The sequence below is a fragment of the Canis lupus genome, chromosome 12, assembly GCF_003254725.2.
Source record: "Canis lupus dingo isolate Sandy chromosome 12, ASM325472v2, whole genome shotgun sequence".
Taxonomy (NCBI): domain Eukaryota; kingdom Metazoa; phylum Chordata; class Mammalia; order Carnivora; family Canidae; genus Canis; species Canis lupus.
In genome coordinates, this window is record NC_064254.1 from 14,764,672 (window position 1) to 14,787,648 (window position 22,977).

The 22,977-nt window shown below is 38.4% G+C and overlaps 1 protein-coding gene across 1 annotated transcript in view; it reads right to left on the minus strand.

Moving 5' to 3' along the window:
* Window positions 1-22,977, minus strand: part of RCAN2 (regulator of calcineurin 2) — a 260,454-nt gene that overhangs the window by 206,803 nt on the left and 30,674 nt on the right. The window contains exon 2 of the mRNA XM_025418937.3: window positions 12,998-13,224. Coding sequence (XP_025274722.1) covers window positions 12,998-13,222 — 225 coding nt within the window. The 5' untranslated portion in view covers window positions 13,223-13,224. The remainder of the gene's footprint in view (window positions 1-12,997; window positions 13,225-22,977) is intronic.

Sequence of the window (22,977 nt, forward strand, 5' to 3'; positions counted from 1 at the left end):
GCACAAGGCACCCTTCACACAAAGAATTATCAGTTCAAAATTTCAAGCGATAAAGGGAAGAAACTCTGAACCAGATCAGGCCATGGGTCTATGCCTCCCATATTATGTCTATTTCTGAAAACAAAATCTCTGACAATATGTTGTTGCAACACATTACTTATTAATGATAAGATTTCTGTGTAGATCAGAATATAAATCCTCACACCTTGTTTGTGCCAAGCAATAATTAGTATTAGGAATAATAACTATGCCAAAGAAAATTTTAGAAGTTACCATAAATGGCATGAACTTTCCTTCTGTCTACATCAATTGTATAGGATTCCCTACAGAATTATTTTTTAAAATCACTTCTTTAAGTGTAACAAAGTTAAATCTTCTTTATAATGATGTTTCTCTTCCACAGAAATGCCACTTCTCATTCATCTATTTTGTTATGATGTTTCCTGTACTATTTTCTTCAGAAAAATATGCTTGGATTAAATGAAGAATCTTCTAAGCAAAACTCTTAGAGTACTTAATGAATATGAAAAAAAATCATATTCCGATTTTCTCATTTACCTTCTCTTTCTAATGTAAATGTTAATCCCTTCTAAAGTAATTGGGCCCACTTAAATTGCCAATCGCAATTAACACATACTCGAAATTTGCTACAAGTAAGGATGAAACACCAGCAAAGAAAAATATCTTGTATTCAGTAGACTTTTGTTTCCTGAAATTAAAATTTGAAATGACTGTAATTACTCACAAAGAAGGCTTGGTTGACCAATCCAGTTTTCTCTGGAAACTGATGAAAAGATAGACCAAATGGGAAGAACATCATGAAGGCAAAACTCACTTGTCTTTTCAAGAAACTTCTAAGGACATTGTTCAGACTGTACCATAAAGTCCAACACTCATCAGGCTTCTCCTTGAAGTATATAAATGGAATAGCCAAATGACTACAGCTAGTCTTTTTAACTTTACATTCAACATTAAAGAAAATGAAGCTTTCTAGTAGGTATTAGGAGAATGAAAATTTAGGACTGGCAATTTACTGGTGCAAATAGAGTCATGTGTGGCTGTTCAAGATACTGTATATAGTAGAGATAGCAAATGAGCTTTCCTCTGGGCTGATTCTTGTGAACAAACTAGTACTTGTTTAGAATCCAAAAAGAATATTTCAAATACCAAATACCATCTCATTCATCCTTGATCTTGATTTAGAAGTTCTTCTGGGGGCAGAGGGAATAGACTATGCAGGCTGGCCACTGCACTGCTCCTTGATGAGTTATGCAACAACCATAAGACAAGGAAAGCAAAAATGTCCTATATCTTTTGCCAAATGCAAAAGATCAGACTGGTGGGCAGAAAATATTATTACTAGCCAACATTTGCAGTTTCTGTGATCAAGGCATCATGGATTATATCACTTACATCTTCACAACAACCCTCTGAGGTAAATACTATTACTTGATCTTTTACAGGTGAAGACACAGAAGCTTGAAAGGTTCAATAAATTGCCCATGGTCACGCAAGTGACAAGCAGTAGAACGGGGTTGTAGACCAGGCTAATGGGTGCTAGAGCTCCTCTCTCTCAATCACTGTGCCACACCATTTCTCTAGAGACAAGATGGCCCATTCGGGAAGGGTTTTGAGGTCTGAGATAATAAAAGGAGAACTGATCTTGTCAGTGGCTCAAAACAAAGCTGTCTTCCCAGCAAGCCCATCACACCAACACTGCTACTTTAAGTCACACATAGACACAGATCACATGACAGCCCTTCTGTCACCTCCAGACACAAAAGGTATACTATACTATGATATTAAACAACTGGCTCATTTTATTCCAAGAAGTTGCTTTAAAGCTTTATTCCAAGAAGTTGCTTTAAAGCTTCAGTTAGGATAGCATTTGGCTATGTTCACAAGCCATTAGTACTCCTATGGGCTTAAAAGTGGCACATAAAATAAATTGATCATATTTGGGCATATGCACTGAATAGGCAATGGGAAAACCAGCCTCTATATTGACCTACAGAGTTCCATTTCTAAGCTTGCTCAGTACTTTTTATTGCCCTGTCTTCAAGGTCTAATATGGTTTACAATTTATATGCTTATTTAGTTTAACAGGCTACAATAACATTTATTTTGGCTGCTTTTAGTTGATCCTGCATTGATGCCAGCAGTAGCACCCTCTACCCTGCTCCTAATGTGAGGAATCTAGAGTTGCTTCATCCATAAAATACAAGCATGGAAATATGTATTGAAATGTTTAAAACTGGGTAAAGTAACTGATTAAGGAATTCGCAGACCAATTAGGCATTGAATAAAGACAATAAGGAGGCTGCCCTTAAGGAAGGAAGGTTTTTTATTTTGTTGTTCATGGTGTTGTATACAATATGTAGGTTTGAAGAAGGGCTGGACAAATTCAAGTGACAGCTCCTGGCAAAGTCATCATATTGACTATCAGAAAACCTAAAAACGCAGAATGTTTGGGAGGTAAAATTCTAAAGAGTGTGCCCTGAATCTGGCAATTAAGAAAGTATTCCATTCCAACTGTGGAGTGGTGACAGGATCTTTATTGAGGTGACTTTCTGTAGAGTCCAGACACAAGAGCTATTCTTAGAACAACCAAAAAAAGCATGGAGCTGCCTAAAAATAATGATGACTCAACACCTAGAGGCTTCAATGATGTAATGTTGTCAAAGAACACCCTCCCTCCTCACAGGTTGCAGTTTTTAAAATAAGCCAAGCTCACAGCTCACCTTCTGAGGAAAGCAAAAATTTCACACACAGGAGAAAATGAGGACACATGGGTCACATATAGAATGTTCCATCCACGCATCGCGTTTCATGGTGGCCTGGTTCACTTGTTGAGGAAGCCCCTGCCAGAGTCAGAGTCCGTCCTTTCTCTCTGCCACCCACACACATCAGTTGTCCTTTCAAAACAGGGCTGTGAGACAGGACAACAATGTGATTACACAAGAGGCATGCTGAAAAATCTGTCCTCAGGTCACCGCAGCCAGCACACGGCATCACAAAGGATGGGTCCATTTGGAGACTGCTGTATAGGGACAAGGTAGAGGCTCAAAACAAAAAAAACAAAAACATATCCCAGAGGCTCCTCCCTTGTCCTGTTAGGTGTGCCCATCACCTGTGCTCCTATATATATATGTTGTATCACCTCCATCTCTCACTTCATCTGACTTGTACTATCATTATCAGACCCCAGCACTAAGTTTCATGAGGACTCGCACCTCATTTATTTTTGGACTCTGAGTGCCAAGAGCAATGTTTGGGACATAGCAGATTTTCAATAATTGTTTAAAATTTGATGGCTGGATTGAGTAGACTGATTAACGATGTTGGAAAGATGTTAGGGTTCAAAGCTGATGGCTAAGAAAGAATTCTTGAGATGTCTTTGGTGCAAAAAGGTGGTTTTATTAAAGCACAGGGACAGGACCTGTGGGCAGACAGAGCTGCACCGGGGTCATGAGGAGTGGCCTATTCAATACTTTCAAGTTAGGAGGGGGTTAGGCAGAGTGTAAGCCTCCCAGATATTTTGGAAACAAGGTTTCCAGGATGGTGAGGGTGCTAGCTATTTTTAGGAAATATTTATTTATTATTGCTTAGTAAGTCATTATTATTGTTTAGTAAGCCCTCAGTCATGAGACCCTTCAGATGTATATCGGTGGGTCATATGCTTGGGGGATGATTGCCAACATGCATCTTGGGGGTGGGGTATTTAGAGACAAAGGAAGTTTCCAACGGAATTTTTATATGTTAAAGTAGACTTACAGGATCCTGGGGGCCAGTCAGGCTAAGCTTGCCTTTTGCCCTTAGCAAAGTATTAACATCTAGGCAACTGAGTTCCTGGAAGAATAATGCTCTACCTATTTCAAGGACTTGTCAATGGGCTATCTATAGTAAAGAAATATAATAATTTTTCTTCTGCCTTTATTTCTCATATCAATTAATGTAATACTCTCTCCTTGCCAATATATTTATGATTCACTGCCCTTCCCTGGGAATGTAAATTGTATATCTTAGGATATAATATCTCCTAGGGGTACGTTCACCAAAAGCAGAATTCCTGATCAGAAAATAATCTTCAAGTCCAACAGACTATAGAGCACTGTAGGAGATACTTGGGAACAGAATGTTCCTCACACTACAGAGCCAGTGATTTGTTCTTAAGGCTTGCTCTGTTCAGCAAGAAACAAAGCAAGAGACAGGAGTTTGAGTGTCAAGGCTGGGTGCATTACAAATAGATAAAAAAAAAATCTGCATCCTATTTAATATACCAGGTCTTAAATGGACAACTGTTTCTTTTTCAAAAAGGTGACCTTGTTTAAGCAATGCTTCCATTGTGTATTTCTGGAATTCCCCAAAGTCAGGTCCCAGTCTCCAAAATCATTCCTATTATTTTGTAGCTATTTTTCATTATGATGTTTTGTGTATGTTGTTTTTAAATAAAAATTATTTTATTAGGGTTGGTTGTCCCCCTGAATAACTATACATGGCTCTAAGTTTGTTTCCACAACTTCAAATCTACCCTAAATATGAAGGCTCTGCATCACTCAAAACATTGCAAAGAATATGCTATCAGTGATGCCCAAAGAAGACTCCTTTTGAAAGAGACCATAGTTACTTAGATACATAAACTCAGAGAAGTTTCTTTAGGGGAAAGACAACCCTAGTGGAACTGAGAGTCCAGTTGTCAACAGGAAGCAGGGCAAGGGCAGGGCTAGGAAATCAAATGTGCACTTACCTTCCCACCCCTCTCTCTAAATCATGATTACCCTACTCTCCCAACTCCCACATTTAGAACAGGACTATGGGTAGGAAGCAGATTTAACAAAAGCTAGTTATTGGTGCCAAATTGCTCACATTGAAGACTCATTCCTCTGAAAATTTTGAAAGAAGTTATTTGAAGAGCTAAACTCTTTTCTTCTTCTATGCTCCTTGCAAAGCCTTGAACTTCATCCACATAGTAAAGAATTTAAAATACACTTCTGGTCCAAGTTTTACAACTGGAGAGAATGTAGTACCAAGGAGGAATATAATCTATTTGAAGGAAAAAATACAATTCTCAAGGACCAGGCATTGAAACCACTGCACCTTCCCATGAAATAATTTGGCTCTAGGCCTTCAGGATTCAAAACTAGACTTACACATTAGAAGCACAAACTTAAATACACATATCCTCAAATAGTTTATATGTGTTCATTTCTTCACCCATTAGGTATCAGAATAACAATCAGATTTAAGGGTCACGCAGAAAGTACAGTTACATGACCAGGTACTTCTCTAAAAACATACAGATCACATGTGCCATGGAAGATGTCAACTGCAATTGCAAAGTTACATTTTTTCCTTGAAGGTATATTAAAACCATTCTTCCAAACAATATGAATGATAGCAAAAAATGTGCATATATTATTCTAAAAATATATAATCTACTAATTTAGGTGATTTTTCTCTATTCATAGTGGAATTTAAAACATCTGCAAAATACACCCTTAGTGATTCTTGGCCAACCTCCTTTATATTTAAAGACAATTGTTAAAATTCCCATAAAGATATGAGCAAAGTTTGATTAGATAATTCAGAAATGTTCTTGTATTATACCTATACATAATTAGGTTACTACAAAAGAAACAAGATATTAAGACCACTAAGAATAAATACAGTGGCCATGATAGAGTATTAACTTTTCTATTTTTTTTTAAGATTTTATTTATTTATTCATGAGAGACAGAGACAGAGACAGAGACAGAGAGAGAGAGAGAGAGAGAGAGAGAGAGAGAGAGAGGCAGAAATACGGCAGAGGGAGAAGCAGGCTCCATGCAGGGAGCCTGATGTGGGACTCGATCCCAGGTCTCCAGGATCAGACCCCGGGCTGAAGGCGGCACTAAACCACTGAGCCACCCGGGCTACCCAAGTATTAATTTTTCATTTGAGCTTCCTGGAAGCTAAGAAAAACAACATGTAAGTTATATAATCTTCCTAGTGAGAAAAATACCAGTTCTCCAAAACTTTACTTAGTTTTCTTGGTACTATGTTCTACGAGAAACCTAACACATGAACTTTATTTGGAGAACCCTGAAGAACACGCATCCTAGAACAAACACAGAAACAGTTTTCATGTGGCAAAGACACATTCAACCTTCTGGAAACCCAAGGCTATCATATAAAATCACGACTTCGTTAAAATGCTACAATGAATGGCTAAATCCAGCCTTTCTTTCTACTTGCACAGCACATGTGCCATCTCAGTACATGTTTTTAGAAGGGCTCTTTCCTTCCTTGAACCAGAGACCTAGACACAGGCTGGGTAGTGGGGAGGGGGAGGAAAGAGAATGAGGAAGGAAACCCATGTTTACCATGAAGACCTAGTGTTGTACCACCTCCTCTATCATTTCATCTCATTTAATCCCATAACAAACCTATAAAGAAGGTATGGTTAAGCCCATTTTATAAAAGAGAATGGAGATCCAGAGAAGTTAAGTTAGCTAAGATCGCATAACCAGTATGCCATAGAAGAAGGATCTGGAAGCAAGTGCTTCTAGATCCAAAGCCCTCCCATAGGGCCTTTCTGCTTCTAAGTGGCGATGTTATATCCAGGACTGTGGGGGACATTACAGGATGCAGAAGAACCATGAACTTGCTCTATTGCCCTCAAGATACTTGCAATCATCCAGCTGGAATGTAAGACCAGACCATCATATGAAGCAGCGTATTCTATGTATAAATAATGCACTAAGTAACCTGGCATTAGTAATAGCTACAAATATAGGAGGAAAGTGTAGGCTTTGAACAAAGTATGAGACATGATATTTCAACATGTTTTTTTTTTAAATTTTTAATTTATTTATTTATGATAGTCACACACAGAGAGAGAGAGAGGCAGAGACACAGGCAGAGGGAGAAGCAGGCTCCATGCAGCGGGAGCCCGACGTGGGATTCGATCCCAGGCGCTAAACTGCTGCATCACCCAGGGATCCCGCTGCGCCACCCAGGGATCCCTCAACATGTTTGATGAAAAATTTTATCCATGTCATGTAGCTGATTAATGGGTCTCTACCTCAAAACACAGATGGAGATTATGGTGTTTATATTTAAGACAATGGTTACGCTGTCTAATAAAATTTTCCTACCAAAACATATAACCAAAATTATCACCAGAAACTGATCAAACTTAAAAAAATAAACTACCCAGATTCTGTTTCTATATATCCATTCTTCTCAAAAGGTAGGAGAATATAGTTGAACAATGTATGCAAAATTATAAATGAGTAGATAATCAAAAAATGAGAAGGTAATAGTGAAGTATAAGCAGCACACTAATAACTCCACACTCATACAGCAAATATCACATGATATTAATGGAACTGGCACTCAGCTCATCTATATCACACTGATCTCATCCCTGCAGTGAAATGTCAGACTGCTGTGAAGGATACCTTGGTGGTGTTTTAAAGTTCATGTCCAAACTGTTTGACTTTCTCTGGTTATCTCAGAACAGGTCCAGGATTTCAGCCTAAGAACCAAGAACAGAATCAAAGAAGTCCAGGAAAGCAGGGTGAAGCCAATGCCATTTTCAGTTGGTGGGAGCAAGGAAAAATAATAATAAAGCTCCTTCCCCCACTCTTCCCCAGGGCTCCATCTCTGAAACTGCCTCTTAAAAAAGGAGGTTCTTAGGTGACACAACTTAATAGTTATCCTTAAATTTATATCCTTTTAAATTTGAAATAACTGAAAATTATCCATTACGACTGGGGCCACGGTGATGGTTGTGTCTTTTGTGCACTTTTCAGGGCCTCCTGCCTGGGAGGAAAGCAGAGGATGAAATCCAGCTTCTCCTCTACCTGCCAAGCTACCCACAACTGCTCAGGGCTTCAACCACCCCTTCACCTCAGGGCAAAGGGCATCATTTTTTCAAATTCACCATCATGGCCCAGGCAGCATGTCCTAAGACTGCTTCTACCCATGGGAGCACCTTCTCATAATTCGGAGTCACTGTACAGGCTAGCAGCAGCTCTGATGGAAACGATATGAAATTGTTTCCAAGTACCTGCATGTTTCAAAGAAGGGAAAAAAGCTCCCCATCCCTCTTTAATATTATCCCAGACTAATTGGAACATGGCAGCCGTTTGTCCCCAGGTGCCATCAAGAATATATGCTCATCTGCTCTTTGGCACAGAAACCAAAGACTCTCAACTCTGTATGCATCGGGCTTAATTCTTTTCACTGCCTCAATTATTTTCAGGTAGTTAAGTGGGGCATTTAGAGTGGCCTGTCAGACGCTCGAGCCCCAGGGTGTCACTCAGTGCCGTGGAGAAGCAAGACACTAAATATGCCTCTGGAATATTTCAGGCACTTTAAGAAAGGTTAAGGTTCCAGGGAATGTCCTACAGCAGCTTTCAAATCTGCTCCACGCTGGGCCTCTCATCTGTCAGGTGCCCCCAAGTGATTAGCAGTGACTAATTATGGTTCCCAGTCATCATCCAGAGAAAAGACAAAACGAGAATAAGTTACTGAATACAATGATACCCACTGTCTTTTTGACAATTTAAACCTTCCTTAAAGCAACAAATCTATTTGTAAATGTCCTTCCACCTAGCAAGGATGAATAGCACAAGAAATACAGTGAAACTCGTAAGTATTTCTGGAATATGTGGTATCTAATTTAACTTGTTAACTGCTTTAGTATTTAAAACAAATGCTCAGTTGGCATTTTTCTACCCTCAGGTCACCAGGGTCGACTTCATTTTTTCTTTTTTCAACTTCTCTTCAGTGACACTGACACTTAAGTTAAAATAAATCTTTTGTTTATCCTTTGCTACACACTTACAACGGGAGTGATTTGGACTCAACGCATTTATGTTTAGCTTGAGTCTTGCTATTGAATTACCTGAATTCTCTATCTTACATTCTTTTACTTGAATGTGCATGCTATGCTGGTGGATGGCCAACATTATTTCCAGAACCTATTTTTCCATCATAGAGTTTACAGATGGTGAGGCATGGTGGGTAATGAACTAGAATTCAATGTCCAGAGGACTTGTACTTACTGTATCAACCTAGGTGGACTAAGTTGCACTCTTAAGAACAACCCCCCAATCCCAGTGGTTTAAAGCAACAAAGGCTTCTTTTTTCTTGTCATGTTACATGTTCCTCATGGGCTGGCCAGGACTCTGCTTTGTGTTATCACTCTCCCAACCCCACAACCCAAACTGCCTGAGCAGACGTTCCCTGGCACAGTGCCAGTTGCCCCAGCAGGGAGAGAACATTCTTCAGGGTCAAACATTGGTAACCAAGTGCTTGACCTGGAAGTAACAGATCACTTCTGCTTACACATTGGGCAGAACTAGCCAGAGGGTTCCAGAGACTACAACTCTGATATATGCCCAGGAGGCAGAAAAGCAGAAAGACACCACCCTTATAGGGTTGCTATGACAATTAAGGGCTTTATTGTTTATAAAGCATTTGGAAGAGCACCTGGCACCTTGTTACTATATAAGTATTTGCCACTATTATTGTTAATTATTATTATTATTATTATTATTAAGCTGAATAAATTCATAATTTTTGGAGGCCATTATCAAGTCAGGCTTCTCCTTATTGAATTGCATTTGGCTAAATGTTTCATGATGGTTATTTCCCTGTTCTCCTTTAGCTACTAGTGAATGCCAATATCCCATTGAGCAAACCCTCATCTATCTTCAGCACAGACACAGGGCAACCCCCAGGAGATCCCTCCAGCCTCACCTGTCTCAAGATGAGTTTTTGTAGCCCTGCTGGACCCTGAAAGGCAAACCCACGGGAGCATGCCAAAGGGAAATGAACTCTAGTAACTTTTAGGTGTTGCATGCTGTGAAGATCCCAGTTCTAAATGCGTTTCATACAAAAATATTTATGTTACAAGCTGTAGCATGCAAACAGCAATCTGCATTTATTGGTTTCAGATGCCAATTTCCTCCAGCTCCAGTTCTCTTCTGTGTTATATAAACAAATCTCAACCATCTGGACCACAACAAGCCACTCTGAAGTATGTGCTCACTCCTTGCAAAAGCATCAAATCAAAATATAATCTCACAGAATTCTGCCTAACAGAAAATTGGAGTGAACGATTTTCACAAAGCTGCTTTTAAAATGTTCTTTGGAAAAAAAATTAAAAAAAAATTAAAAAAAAATAAAATGTTCTTTGGGTGTCAGAATAGGATAAACAGGATAGCAGAAATGAACTTATCAGAATATTTGTTACTTTGATAAACAAACAAGTATAACAAGAAGATCATATCCTATGGTGTTACCTACCTATATTAACAGTCCAATTTAGTGGCTTCCAAATTACTTTAGAAAGGACAAGGGCTTAGAAAAAACTATCTCAAACAGGTGGGAAAACAGAGATTGGTGCAAGACTCATTCAGGATAGTCAGAGAGCAAAAGCTTTAATTCCTACCCAGCTAAGGAAGTTAAAATGTATGCTTTATAATAATTGTAAGAAATAATCTATAGTCCATCAATACCAAGAAACAATGGACGAGAAGTAGACTGTGCCAAAAAACAAAGGACTCTGCCCAAACAAGTTTCATATGTTGCCACTTACCCACCTGGACCTCTGAAATGAATACTAAGCATCATTTCCAATGTCCTATCTCCTTAATATAACTCCAGCGGGCTAACTGCATCTTCCCAAGGTCTTAGAAAATCACAGTGGCCAAATTTGTCCACAGGCAAGTGCAGAAGTACTAGAAATGCTTCTTGTTCCTTTTCCCTCTACCTAAAAATCTTTCTTCACCAGCTTAGCCCAGTGCCTAAAATGTCCACCCTTTCAGAAAGATAATGATCAGACTTTGTGCCTTAGATTCTTGAACTTTGAACACTGTGGAAAGAATTTCCTAAGAGATAGGGATATAAAACAAGTGAGATTTGTTAAGAAAGTGAAAAACAATGGAGGTAAAGGGAAGACTATAAAGGTTTGGAATTTAAAGAGAAAGATGTAGCAGTGAAAATAAGGAGCCCCAAGGCTCCCCAAATACATGTTTTTCTAGTGTCTCGTGATGATGCCTCCTTGCTATTGTCATCTTTTTTGGTATCTGATCATCTTGCTTTGCCATCCTTAACCATGTATATGTAATTAGTATATATAAATAAAAACTGAATCTAGGTCAGAGTATATGATATCCTACAGACTCTCCTCAAACAGGGGTTACAAAATCACACCAAGGTAGAAGACTTTCCATTTGACTTAATAAGTATAGTTCTGTTGACACTGACCAATTATAAAACTCACCTCCTTGGCTATAAAAATGTGGTCTAAATAATTTGAAGCTGATTCCACTAAACTTCGTCTCATTGATTTCAATTCAATATTTTCTTGAGGTCATTTTAAAAGCAAATACTTTTGGTTAAGCTGCAATCTACCAACTTTGTATACAAATTAAATGAGAGTATTTTGTAATCCATGATTCACTCACAGATCAGAATATCAAAATAGATGTGGGAAGTCTCCCCAGGCTTCTGGCTTCCTACATAACCAATCCTGGTTCAGTAAATTAGTGCTGCTTGAGCAGCACTCCAGAATGAGATAAGCTCCTCCCTAGGTTTTACTGTTTCAATCTACCAGGAAAAATTTAGTCAGGAAAGAATCAAAAACCTGTTTTGATCTCTAAGGAAAATCTTTCTATTTGTTGATTAATTTAGATAAATAGGTGACGGAATGAGAAAATATAGAATCTTGTTTCATAGCTAATGCCAGGTAGATTTCAGAGGAGGGAATTACTGACTCTGAGTAAATTATAATCTGTGTTGTAAACTGGTTATTATCCAAGAGCAAAATTCCCAGTTTCTTTCAAAGAGATCATATGCCATTTTCTTACTTCAAACGGTCAAGGGATCACAACATTGGAGGTTCTAATCACATCTAAGGCCTTGGATTTCAAGCTTTTTTTAGTCTATCATTTCAATGTTCAACTCCAAAATAATATCAATATAAAACTATAATTCCAAATCCTCCAGGCTACCAGAATTGTTTACAAAACCAATAAAAGCCAGGTTAAAAAAAGACTTCCAGTAATTATTTTCAGGCAAAGGAGTTTGGAGTTTAAGCAATTGACAAAATCAGTCCAAGTTTGTGAAACAGCAATCATACATCCTACTCTTTTATCTACATAAAGAGACATATACTTTAGTTTAGGAAAAAAGGCCCTTCCCCCAAAAAATGTTGCCCATGTTTTATAACCTACTATAATAGTAGTTGTTTACAATTAGAAATCACATCCACAGGGCAGTTTTGATCTAATTCAGATACTCCATTAAAAAGGTCAGAGAAATCTAAAATCAGTTTTAAAAACATCTCCAAACAGAATATTTAACTCTGATTTCCAAGAATCCTTATATTGAATCAAGTTTGTCTTAAAAAGAGAAGCTTCTTTGCTGGAAAATACTTGTACACAGACAACTTCATTCCCCAATCATTTCAAATCAACCACTTTTACTCAAATTCTTACCACACATAATACAATTCCATCCTGTGTGATATGCTGAACAAAGCAAGACTCTGATAACCAGCCAACTTACCTTTCTAATAATGGCTGCAGGACTCAGGTCATGGCTATGTTTGGAACACTCATCAAACTGCAGGAAGGGTAGGGGTAAAAGAGAGCTTGTGCCATTTTGTGAAAGGCAAATTAAGGTTTTGGCAGAATAGGAGAAAATAAATTTTTTTTTTATTACATCTGCTTCCTAGCCCAAAGGATTTTTCCTGCAATCATTATTCCTAACACCACTTGCTCTGTTAGATAGGCCTATGAGTCTCCGAGGATGAGATCTGATTCAATGTCTACAACCTTGTCACAACTAGTTGATAACAGAATAGGCTTTTCTCCTCCTGCTATGCACGCCAACTACACATTTTTCAAAACTTCAAAACATCCATCACAAACAAGCCATGGAAATATTTTGGGATAATGCCACATTTTCCCATGATTCAGGAGCAGAAAAAGCTTATTACCTTGCTCTCTTCTCCTTCAAACACTGACTGGTGAACGTTGCACGCAAACAATGAGTTGGGGAGGTCATTGAAGTCAGTGATTGCTTGAAAGGCTTCCTCTGCAAAACACCGAGTTACAGCCCAGTCTCTGTCTATGCAGCAGAGCAAGAAAAGTCCTCCATCTTCTGGGATGTGCCCCTGCTGCCCCAGGCTCCTCATTCCAATGAAGTAAGATTCTCCCCTCATTCCTGAGGACACAAAGATGGACATGTGTTAGAGTAAACATTGATTCCTTCAAATTTGGTTCTAAAGCTGCAGTTCTGTGAGTGTGTAGGGCAGAGCAAAGTGTGATTAGAAGCAAGGACTATGGGAAGAGGGGAAGACCCAGAAAGTTCACATTACCCCTCTGATCGCTGAGTCACTATTTCCCATCTAGCTCTACCACCAGGCACCAAGTGGGTCAAAAAAACCCACTCAACCAAGATATGAATTGGAAGCTGGGGTATCTAGCCCAGCTACCCAGTATTTACTAGATGTGGAACCTGGGAAAGTTATGTAAACTCTCTGAGCCTTTGCTTCTTTATGAATATCAAACAGAGTCAGAAAAGACTTTGACAGGTCAGATGATGAATTATATAATACCACCACCACTGCCACCACTACTACTAAAGTCTATCCTTTATTGAGTTCCAGGAACTGTTCTAAATGATTGGCATGCATCAACTAACCTATTAAATCTCCACAATAGTTTATGAGACTGGTACTAATGCTATCCCCATTTTACAGATGGAAAAACTGAAGAAAAAAGCAAGGGAGTAACTTTTACTATGTCAGTGATAGTAAATAGCAGGACTAGAATTTAAACCAGGCAGTTTGGCACCCGAGCTCATCTTCCTGCGCCATAGAAATGAAGCAGATAAAAATTAGTGCAAGTCTATATTTAAGGAAGTACAATCTATTTCATCAGTACCTGAATCTTGATTGCAGTAATTCTAATAGTTAATGGTTTATCCATAATGAGGATGTGTGGGTGTGCGCACACATCTCTACCTTCTGCCTGGGATGATTAAGTAATTTGTGAATCCTGGATTTTGAAAATAAGTACTATCTTGGTTAATCCACGGTATTAGATACAGATTTTCCTTTCCTCATAGTCCCCATCACAAAGCTTTCTAGTATCCGTCTTACCTATGTTCAATCATTCTATTATTTCCTCACTCCAACATTTCAAAATTTTACCCAACTGCAGCCAGTTTTATCATCTTTTCATACTGACACATTGCAACAGATGTTATCAGTCCCCCCACATACCTCAAGGACAGTATCTACATTTTTCTTTTGTATCTACTTTCATGCCTATCATGCTCAGTAATTAGAAGCCCTGAAGGTGAAATAATTTGTCCATAGGTATCCAAGAAGACTGATAGACATGTCTACTGTGGCTGCTGGGTCGTCTTCAGGAAGTTCCATTTCCCCAGTCCCAGCACTGCAGAGTACAGGACAGATGGGTGGGTGCCACAGAATAGCACTCTGTCCTCATGACATTTGTTAGACACAAATTCTGATTTCCAGACAAGTATGGGTTCTTGTATATATATCTCTCTCGAACTCTGAATATATGGTTCAGGTGATGAGGTTATGTTTTTCTGTTTTTATTTTTCCTAGAAACAAAGCCCAAGTGGGATCCTGATAAGCATCACTTGATGGCAATAATGCATTACATAGAAAATCTTGGGCCTGCTTGGGACAGGAGCCAAAAATTTTAAAATTTGAGGCAATAACTCTAAAAACAGATCATTGTAATTGTGGTAAATAAAAATGTTATTCCGTATAAAATATAATGAACCATTTCTGTATTTTAAAGTTCTTAAAACTCCAATTAATACGTTTTCTATATTTAAATCAACAAAGTATTTATTTTAAATAAAAATATAGTACATCTTTTAAGCTTTGTTTTGTTCTATAATTAATCCAAAATATATGAATATTTGTACTTACAAAATGTCAATGCAATACTTAGGTGTATTTGTTTTCCTTCATATTCATATTTATACTGTTTCAAAGATGTTACTGTAATATGCATAATAACTATCATTTATTATTAGAGTACTAAGTACTTTAATAGTAAGAATAATTACTAAGAGCATTGAAATAGGATTATTTTCATCAATGGATTATAGGAAAACTTCTTAATAATGAAGTCATAATAATCCAGTAGCATGAAGTATAGCTATTACGTGTCAATACTGATTTTATTTTTAATCCTGTCCCTCTTATTTAAAAATTTTAAATTAATCAAAAACAGATCCCAAAATGTTCCCAAATGTTTTCCAAGAATGTTTCAATTACTCTTTTTCCGAAAGAAATAAAAATCCATTGCTGAACAAATTAATTAAATAGACGGAATATTAAGCTCATTTTAATCTACTCAAATAGCCTTAACTTCTGTTCTAAGCTGTAACAATACGATTATGTTCAAGAGACTTTATTTTAAGCTCATTACTTTCAGTAAAGATTTAAAAGGTGAATGCATTTTTGGCAAACAACCTATTCTACTTATATGGAGAAATATTTTAGAAGTCAGAGCTTTGAACAAAGGAACCCTGATTTGTCATTCCAGGACCATTACTGACTCAGCTCGTACTCTGGAGAAGTCAATCGATCATTCGATGACTCAGTTTATCTTTATAAAACAAGAACAAAAACATCTCTCTGCCTCCCTTCCTCTACAGAGGAAGAAAAGGGGGGCCAAGGAAAGAGAAATGAAGAAGTAATCAAAATCAGCATTAACCACTACATAAAAGGATAAGTAGTATAAAATAATGTAAAAACACAACATTATAATAATCTTGGAGCAAGACTATTACGGTTTGGCATTACCACTAACTTTTAGTAAATGCAAATAAACAGAAAGAAAGAGAAGCTCTGAAGACTAAAAGAACCCCTAATAAAGAAATGGAAAGGTCCTATTGCCCAAAAGAACTAGTTTATCTTTTTAAATTAATCTCAAAACTCTGAATTGTTGTAAAACAACTTTTAAGCAACAGTTGCCTGCATAGCATAAGAAGATTTACATGTATCATCCTTATCTCTGAATCTGAGGCTGGTCATCCAAAAGAGAAGAACTGCCTTCAGCTCAAGGGGCATGTCTTCTGGGAGTTTCCCAACCTCTCCCATGGCCTTGAACATGGCCTCCTTCCTCTGCATGCCCTGAGCACCCTGCACAGCCTTCTCCCATGGATCATCCTACACTGTGTTCACTACTTTACTAGTCTGCATCTCAAACCCTAAGAGTTTGAGAAGAGAGACTGACCTGTCTTCACTGGTGCATCTTCAGCCTGGTTCATGTAGCAAGGCCTCAAAATGATGTTTGACTGAATCAATGAATTATAAAAGAGTCGTGTTTAAAAAAAACAGACAAAAAAAATAACAGACAAGCAAATAATTTATAGTGGCCAATTTAAAATATGTACACTAATAATATTTACTACAAATATATCCACAAATATTGAAAACAACCTGCTCACCTCAATGCTAAGGTGTGATTTATAAAATGGAATTTTATAAATGGAAGGCAGCAAGAACCTCTCAAAGCATTCCTTTAGCTAAAATGAAAAACCTGCAATGGATAATTCAAATAATATTTATGTTTTTTTTTAATTACACATGTTCATTGAAGAAAAAACTGAAAACTTCAGAAAGGTATTTTAAAAAGAAACTAAAAGCAAACCATAATCCTATTATCCAAAGAAAACTGTACTAACACTTTCATTTTAGTTTTAGTGCTTTTTCACAGGTATAATTTCTAAACAAAATTGAGATCCTGCTGTTTTGTATCCCACTTCTTTCTCAAAACATTGATATAATCAAGAGCAGTTACCTGTACTATTATGTATTCTTCGAAAACACTAATTTTAATAGACACATAGTATTCCTGTGTACAGATCTGTCATAATTTATTTAACTATTCTGTTATTTGACATTTAGAAAGCATAAATTTCCATCATCATGTGCATCTGGTAAAGGAAAACCATTCTCCACTATTAAAATATAAAGAGTCCTCTAGAAGAACCTCAAAACTTCTTCACATGCAGAGAAAAGACATCTTTATGACATGCTGGAAAGGGCCTCAGGGGTACACTTGGGTTTCACTCCTTCTCTATGTTGCATGCCTTCTGGACTGTGGTTTTCACATCAGCAAAATGGAGAAAGAACATAACTTCATCCACCTTATGGTCTATTGTGAACATCAAATGAGATGAAGCACATGAATCTCTTTTGAAACCTGCAAAATAATATGTGAATTAAAGTTATTTATTACTCCTTCTAGGCTCATCAAAAGCAAGGCAACAGCAGAGGAATCTGGCACTATGGAAGTGGTTGCCGTCCACTATTGTTAATTAAGCATGTGGACACGTCCATGAAGGTTAAGCCCATATCATTAAAATGAGAAATGAATGGAGATGCTGCTCCAATATTTGGTATGAATCTCGCTGGTGACTCCAGTAGGGGGGAAGGATGATAATGACACAAAGGGAACAATTGAAATAGAAAACTAACAATCCTGTCCCTCCCAAACACTACTAACAACACAATAATGGTTATAATCCTACAAAGTTAGTAGCCATGAGAATATAAATGCTTGGATTTCACTAATTTTAATGAAGGAAGAAGCTTGAAGACAGGAAGATTTTCAACTATCTCACTATTTTGCTGTAACGTGAAAATGATTTCATCAGAGATCCTCAGATAACCTCATAGCACTTATCAATTAACCATTAAAAGACCTGAAATGAAGACAATACAGCTCCTACTATGGAGACTAGTCACCTGAAGCTTAGAGATATTTGCCCACTCAGTATCACTGAATTAGCAAATGAATAAATGCTTGTTGCGAGAATAAGGGAATAAATTCTCCCTCAACAACCAAGAATCATGTAGATATTGCTGGGTGTCTACACAAAGAATGAAGATCTCCAAAACCCCTACTCTTCATTCCTTGCAAACATTTATTTGGTATAATTAAACCCTGGAGAAGGGGCCTCAGAGAGACATTCGATTCTGTTGGATATCATTATTGTCACAGTGTTATCAATATGCATGAGATTTGGATTTCTGAATTCAGAATTCTAAGAAAATTCCACCTTTCTGGGAATGGGGTATATCTCATGCAAATGGGAATCCATGCATTTGCTCATAGGATTTCTGGTTTAGAAAGTCTTATATAAGTCTGGATAAAAAAGGAGGGGAAATGCAGGAGAATAGCAGAGATCCATGGCAAAAAACAAAACAAAACAAAAAGCCACAAAAACAAGATTGCAAACCTCCACGGAGATGTGCATATTTATACTAGCTTCACTAGCAAGTAAAATCATCCCATTAATAGTGCAAGGTATGTCCTATAAAAAAAGGCTAACACCACCTTGGAAGGGCTAGGGTGGTAATAATCTCATCTTGAGTCCCCTCAACATGTCCCCAGTTGAGGACATGACGGCCAATTCTGAGTACCACTCACTAGAGAAAAACTGGAAGTCTTTATAAGGACATTAGTTAGGCTTATCCTGGGGCCAAAAGTCGTGTCATCTGAAAAATAGGGGCATGGGAAGACATAGCCTAGGAAAGCACAGGAAAGGAGTCTTGAGTGAAGTCATAGTTGCCTTCAACTTCCAAAAGAGGAAATAGAATTTTTGTGTAAGGTGCTAAGAAAGAAGTCAAACCATGGGAAAAAATTCAATATAATAAAAGGTGCCATGAATCTTTCAACAATTCAGGTTAAAACAGTACTGTCCCACCTCATATCTTAGTGAGCAACTTTCATCAGTGACAACCAATGAGTAAGCTCCATGGAGCAGGTGACAAACATCTGGCAGGATGTCACAGAGGGAATCCAGGGACCAGGGGGCTGGCTGGCTGGCTGGCATTTCTGTTATGGTCACTTCTCACCTGGAGATTTTTACTTTTCCATGATCAGAAGAAAATATACAAAAGAGGTAACGATTTATCTCTGGATTTAAAGATGCTCAAGAAAGGGGAATTTATAACCTTTAACAAAAGTTTTCTCCAGTGTTGAAACCTTTCATTTGGTATTCATATCTGCCTATATTTTTCATTTTCTAGATGAAACTAGAAAAGTAAGATTTTCTAGTTTCTAGAAAGTAAGATTTTTTTAAAATAGTAAATAATGATCCACAAAGGGAGAAAAATGAGAAAGACTTTTTAAAAAGCAACTTACTTTGGGCTTATTTTTCCTCACACAAAAGAATGTTTAAAGATTTAACTTGTCTGCTTTTTAAATGAAGAACAGGAATCTAAAACTTTTTGCAATAAGAGCAATAAACAGAAAAGAAAGTACCTCAATTCCATGTTATGGCCAGCTGAGCAGGATAAATAAGGAAATAGGATAGCTGGAAATGATTAATGAATAATTCACTTTGACTTGAAGTTCAAATTTGATTGAAAAACAAGTCAAGAGATTATGGGAGGTTTGTTGGTTTGGAGGGACTTAAAAATGACAGTGCCAAACTGACTAGTAATCATAACCACTAAGAATGCAATGTTGCATTAATAGAGAAGAAATGTCTACAGCTATTTTTTAAAGTTAAATATAAGGTTAAATGAATCCAGTTCAAAGTTTTAAAGAATAGAAAACTCACAGCTTAAAGTTTTACAGTGTTTAAAATCCCTTTGGCTCTAAAATTGATTCTTTAACGATAGCTGGAACAAAATAAGCTTATTAGGAGAAAAACTTTGCATGAACCACAATACTCATTTTAAATTAAACCATATCCTCAGCTATTATTTTTGGTCTTGCCTAATGGGTAAGGTACTTTTGATGCCCTTTTGGTATTTTAACATCTAGACCCTCTGAGGGATACACCAGGCCTTTTGCTCATCTTTATCCATCTTAAATGGAGACTGAAGTACAATATTAGTAACAACAAACCATCCCAGCCATCCTGACATACAAAGGAGAGAGGTGATATTCTTAGGCTCTGCTCCATAGAAACCCATTAGAGCTCTTTCTGAAATATAATGGGACCTATTTAATTCAGCTGCAGAATTTTCACACCTGCTGAGTTGTGTGAACTTCATGCTATTCTTGATACCATTTGGGATCAGTCTTGAAAGAATTAGGAACATGCAGTTTTCCACTCATGGTTTTCAAAGGAAATTATCCACATTCCTCAGTCATGGCTCCCTTTAGGACACCTTCTGGCACACTGCTCTATCTTAAGCTCCCCCAGGAAAACAATGCAATTAATTCAGTTTCCCCAAGGAAGCAGCTTCTTATGAACTTTGAAGAAACTGGGGAAGAGGGGGAGTTGTTTCCATCCTCTCCTTTTGTACCGGATTCTACGGGAGTGATGGGTCTACAAACTTGACCAGAATATGTGCATGCATCTGTAGGGTTTTAATGCCCATGATCTCCCAGGAAGATCTGAAAATCCTGAATCTTCTTCCAATGGATAAAATAAAAAGGGCAAGATGCGTCTCAAATTTACTAAGGGTCAGATGGAACAAGCAGATAGGGCATTTGTATTTGACTCTCACAACACTAGCTGACATCATCAAGAAAATGTGTTTCAAATAGGCTTGTTGCAAGAGAAGAGTCAGTAGAGAAAACACCATCTTTTATGAAAGGTTGGAGGATTGAGGAAGCTGTTCTTAAGGACAGGAAAATATATTTTTACAAAGAATGGCCTACAACAAACCATAGATTTATGAAAGAAAATAAACATAATTAGAACATACCACCCAAAAGAGAAAAGCTTTGGTCATTGTATTAGTCAAGGTCCCGGTAGGAAACAGATGGTATGCTCAAATTGGATCATTCGAAAAGAGTTTAATGTTTGCAGAAGTGTGGGCAGGGTATAGGGAAACCACAAAAGATATTTCAAAACCCTAGGTTAGCACTATCCCTAGACCTGAAGAGGTGGGAAGAGGGGAGGGGTTTTCAGAATGGGGACACACAAGGGGCTGCAAGCAGAGGACCCCCCTGAGGGGGGGGGGCTATAGCCAATCCGCAGTGACACCACAAAGAGGGAACCAGAGGGATCGACCTCTTCATCTTGCTCTCTTGCTGTGACCTGCTGGCGCCTTCCATTGGCTAAATCCAACTGCAAACCAGAGGGCAAGGGAACTCTAATGTGGAGTATATGGCTCAGCCACTGGGAACACCATACACAACAGAAAGTGATGGAGAGAGAGGTTCCTGGGATCAAGTGAAGAGATCAGGCAATCTTTATAACTGGGCAGTAATCTAAACATTTCATAGGTTTAACCTCAACTGAACTTAAGTATTTAAATCTCAGTCATTTGTAAATGACAGCTCAAACCAGCCTATATAGTGGAGCCACAGATTCACAAGTTCTTACTGTGTTTTTTTGTTTGTTTTTAAGAACAGAAAGAGTCAAAGGGAATGAGTGACAATGTGTGTGCAGCACTGTGGAATATGTCTTAAACTGATCCGGAGATCTTAAACTGGATATAAAAGGAGGGAGCAATCACAAACAAGCCCAGGAGAATGGCAGAGTCTGATGTTTGCGCTGTTGGGGACAATGTATTCTTGAGCCCAGCGTGGAAGCAGAAGACCATCCTTTCATTACTGCTGTCAGAAGAAGCTTAAAGAAAGCCCCAAGCTTCCGGATAAGCCTAGCAATTATATGCAAAATAACTTTTCACAGGAGGATAACACTTCAAAAGTGAGCAGTGAAGCAGGTGAAGGTTGCTATGGTAGCTAAAGTCAGATTTATCCTGTCATCTTTCACCTTCTGCTTTGAGAACACTGAGGAGAAAGAGTGAATAGGATCTAGAGTAGGGAGGGAGAGATGGGGCAGCCCACCTCTGAAAAAATCCAGCCAAGAAGGGTCAGAGTTGTTCAGACCTTCTAGTAAGAAAGAAAAAGCCAGACTGGAAGACTGCTCAGAGCGGGAGGGGGAGGAGGAGGGATAGAGAGCTGGTCAGAACTCATTAGGAGGCAGCACTCCCTCTGATAAGATTCCCAGGGGATGATCAGCTTGATTGTAAGCTCTTTTTAATGCAAGAGGGCAAAGAATGAGGAGAGAGAGACAAATATCCTCATTTCGGTGCCCAGCATACAACATGCTTCCCCCCAAGTACCGCTAAATGTCCATGTCCCTTCCACATTAAAAATCTTCCATAACTCCCTAAGATCCAGCAATTCAATAAAAGCAATTATTTTAGGACCCCCACAAGATGACAGTCTTCCCATCCAGATGTATCTACTATCTACTCTCTCACTAGTGCTGAGAAGGAAAGCCCGATTCTCAGCACCAAGCTCCAGCTCTGCCAGTAATGACAACAGCATCAAACAATTATTGACTGCTTATTTTGTATGACATCGACAGACGGCTGGGTGACCCTGACAAACTTCCTTGAGCTTTCCTCACTTCTCTTGGCTCCTGCCAGCCCTCAACCCCACCTAACAACACGCCGCTCATCCTGAAGCCATTTCCAGGGCTGCTGCCTTCAGACCCCACTATGAGCCCCACTGCACAAGATGAGATCATCCCTAATTCACCCCTTGTCCTGTGTTTGTCCTACCTCTCAAGACACTTTGTTTTGCTGCTCCTTGTGTTTTTCTAATTCTTATGGTCTCCTCCGTGCTGAGGGCAGGAGGGGCTGTGGAGGCTGTGTCTTCCCCACCTGGAGAACCCCAGTAGCTGCTGAACAGGACCCTACCCTTGGAAGGTCACCTTTCTTGAACTGAATGGAGTTCAAGTTCTGAATGTGATTCTCAGCTTCCCAACATGCTAGCTGTCTGACTTGGGAAAGTTACTGTTTTTCGGTGGTCAGTTTCCTTACCTATAAAGTAGTGGTAAACAGAAAACCAAGGGCCCACACTGGTGTCCCTTTAGGCTAAGTCAAGTCACCAAACTCGAGCTTACTGTCTAAGCTAATTGTAGTTTCAACCTCCCCCACAAATGAGGTCTTAACCAGTCAGTCAGGAATCTTCTGATCAGCACCAATGGTAACCTGTC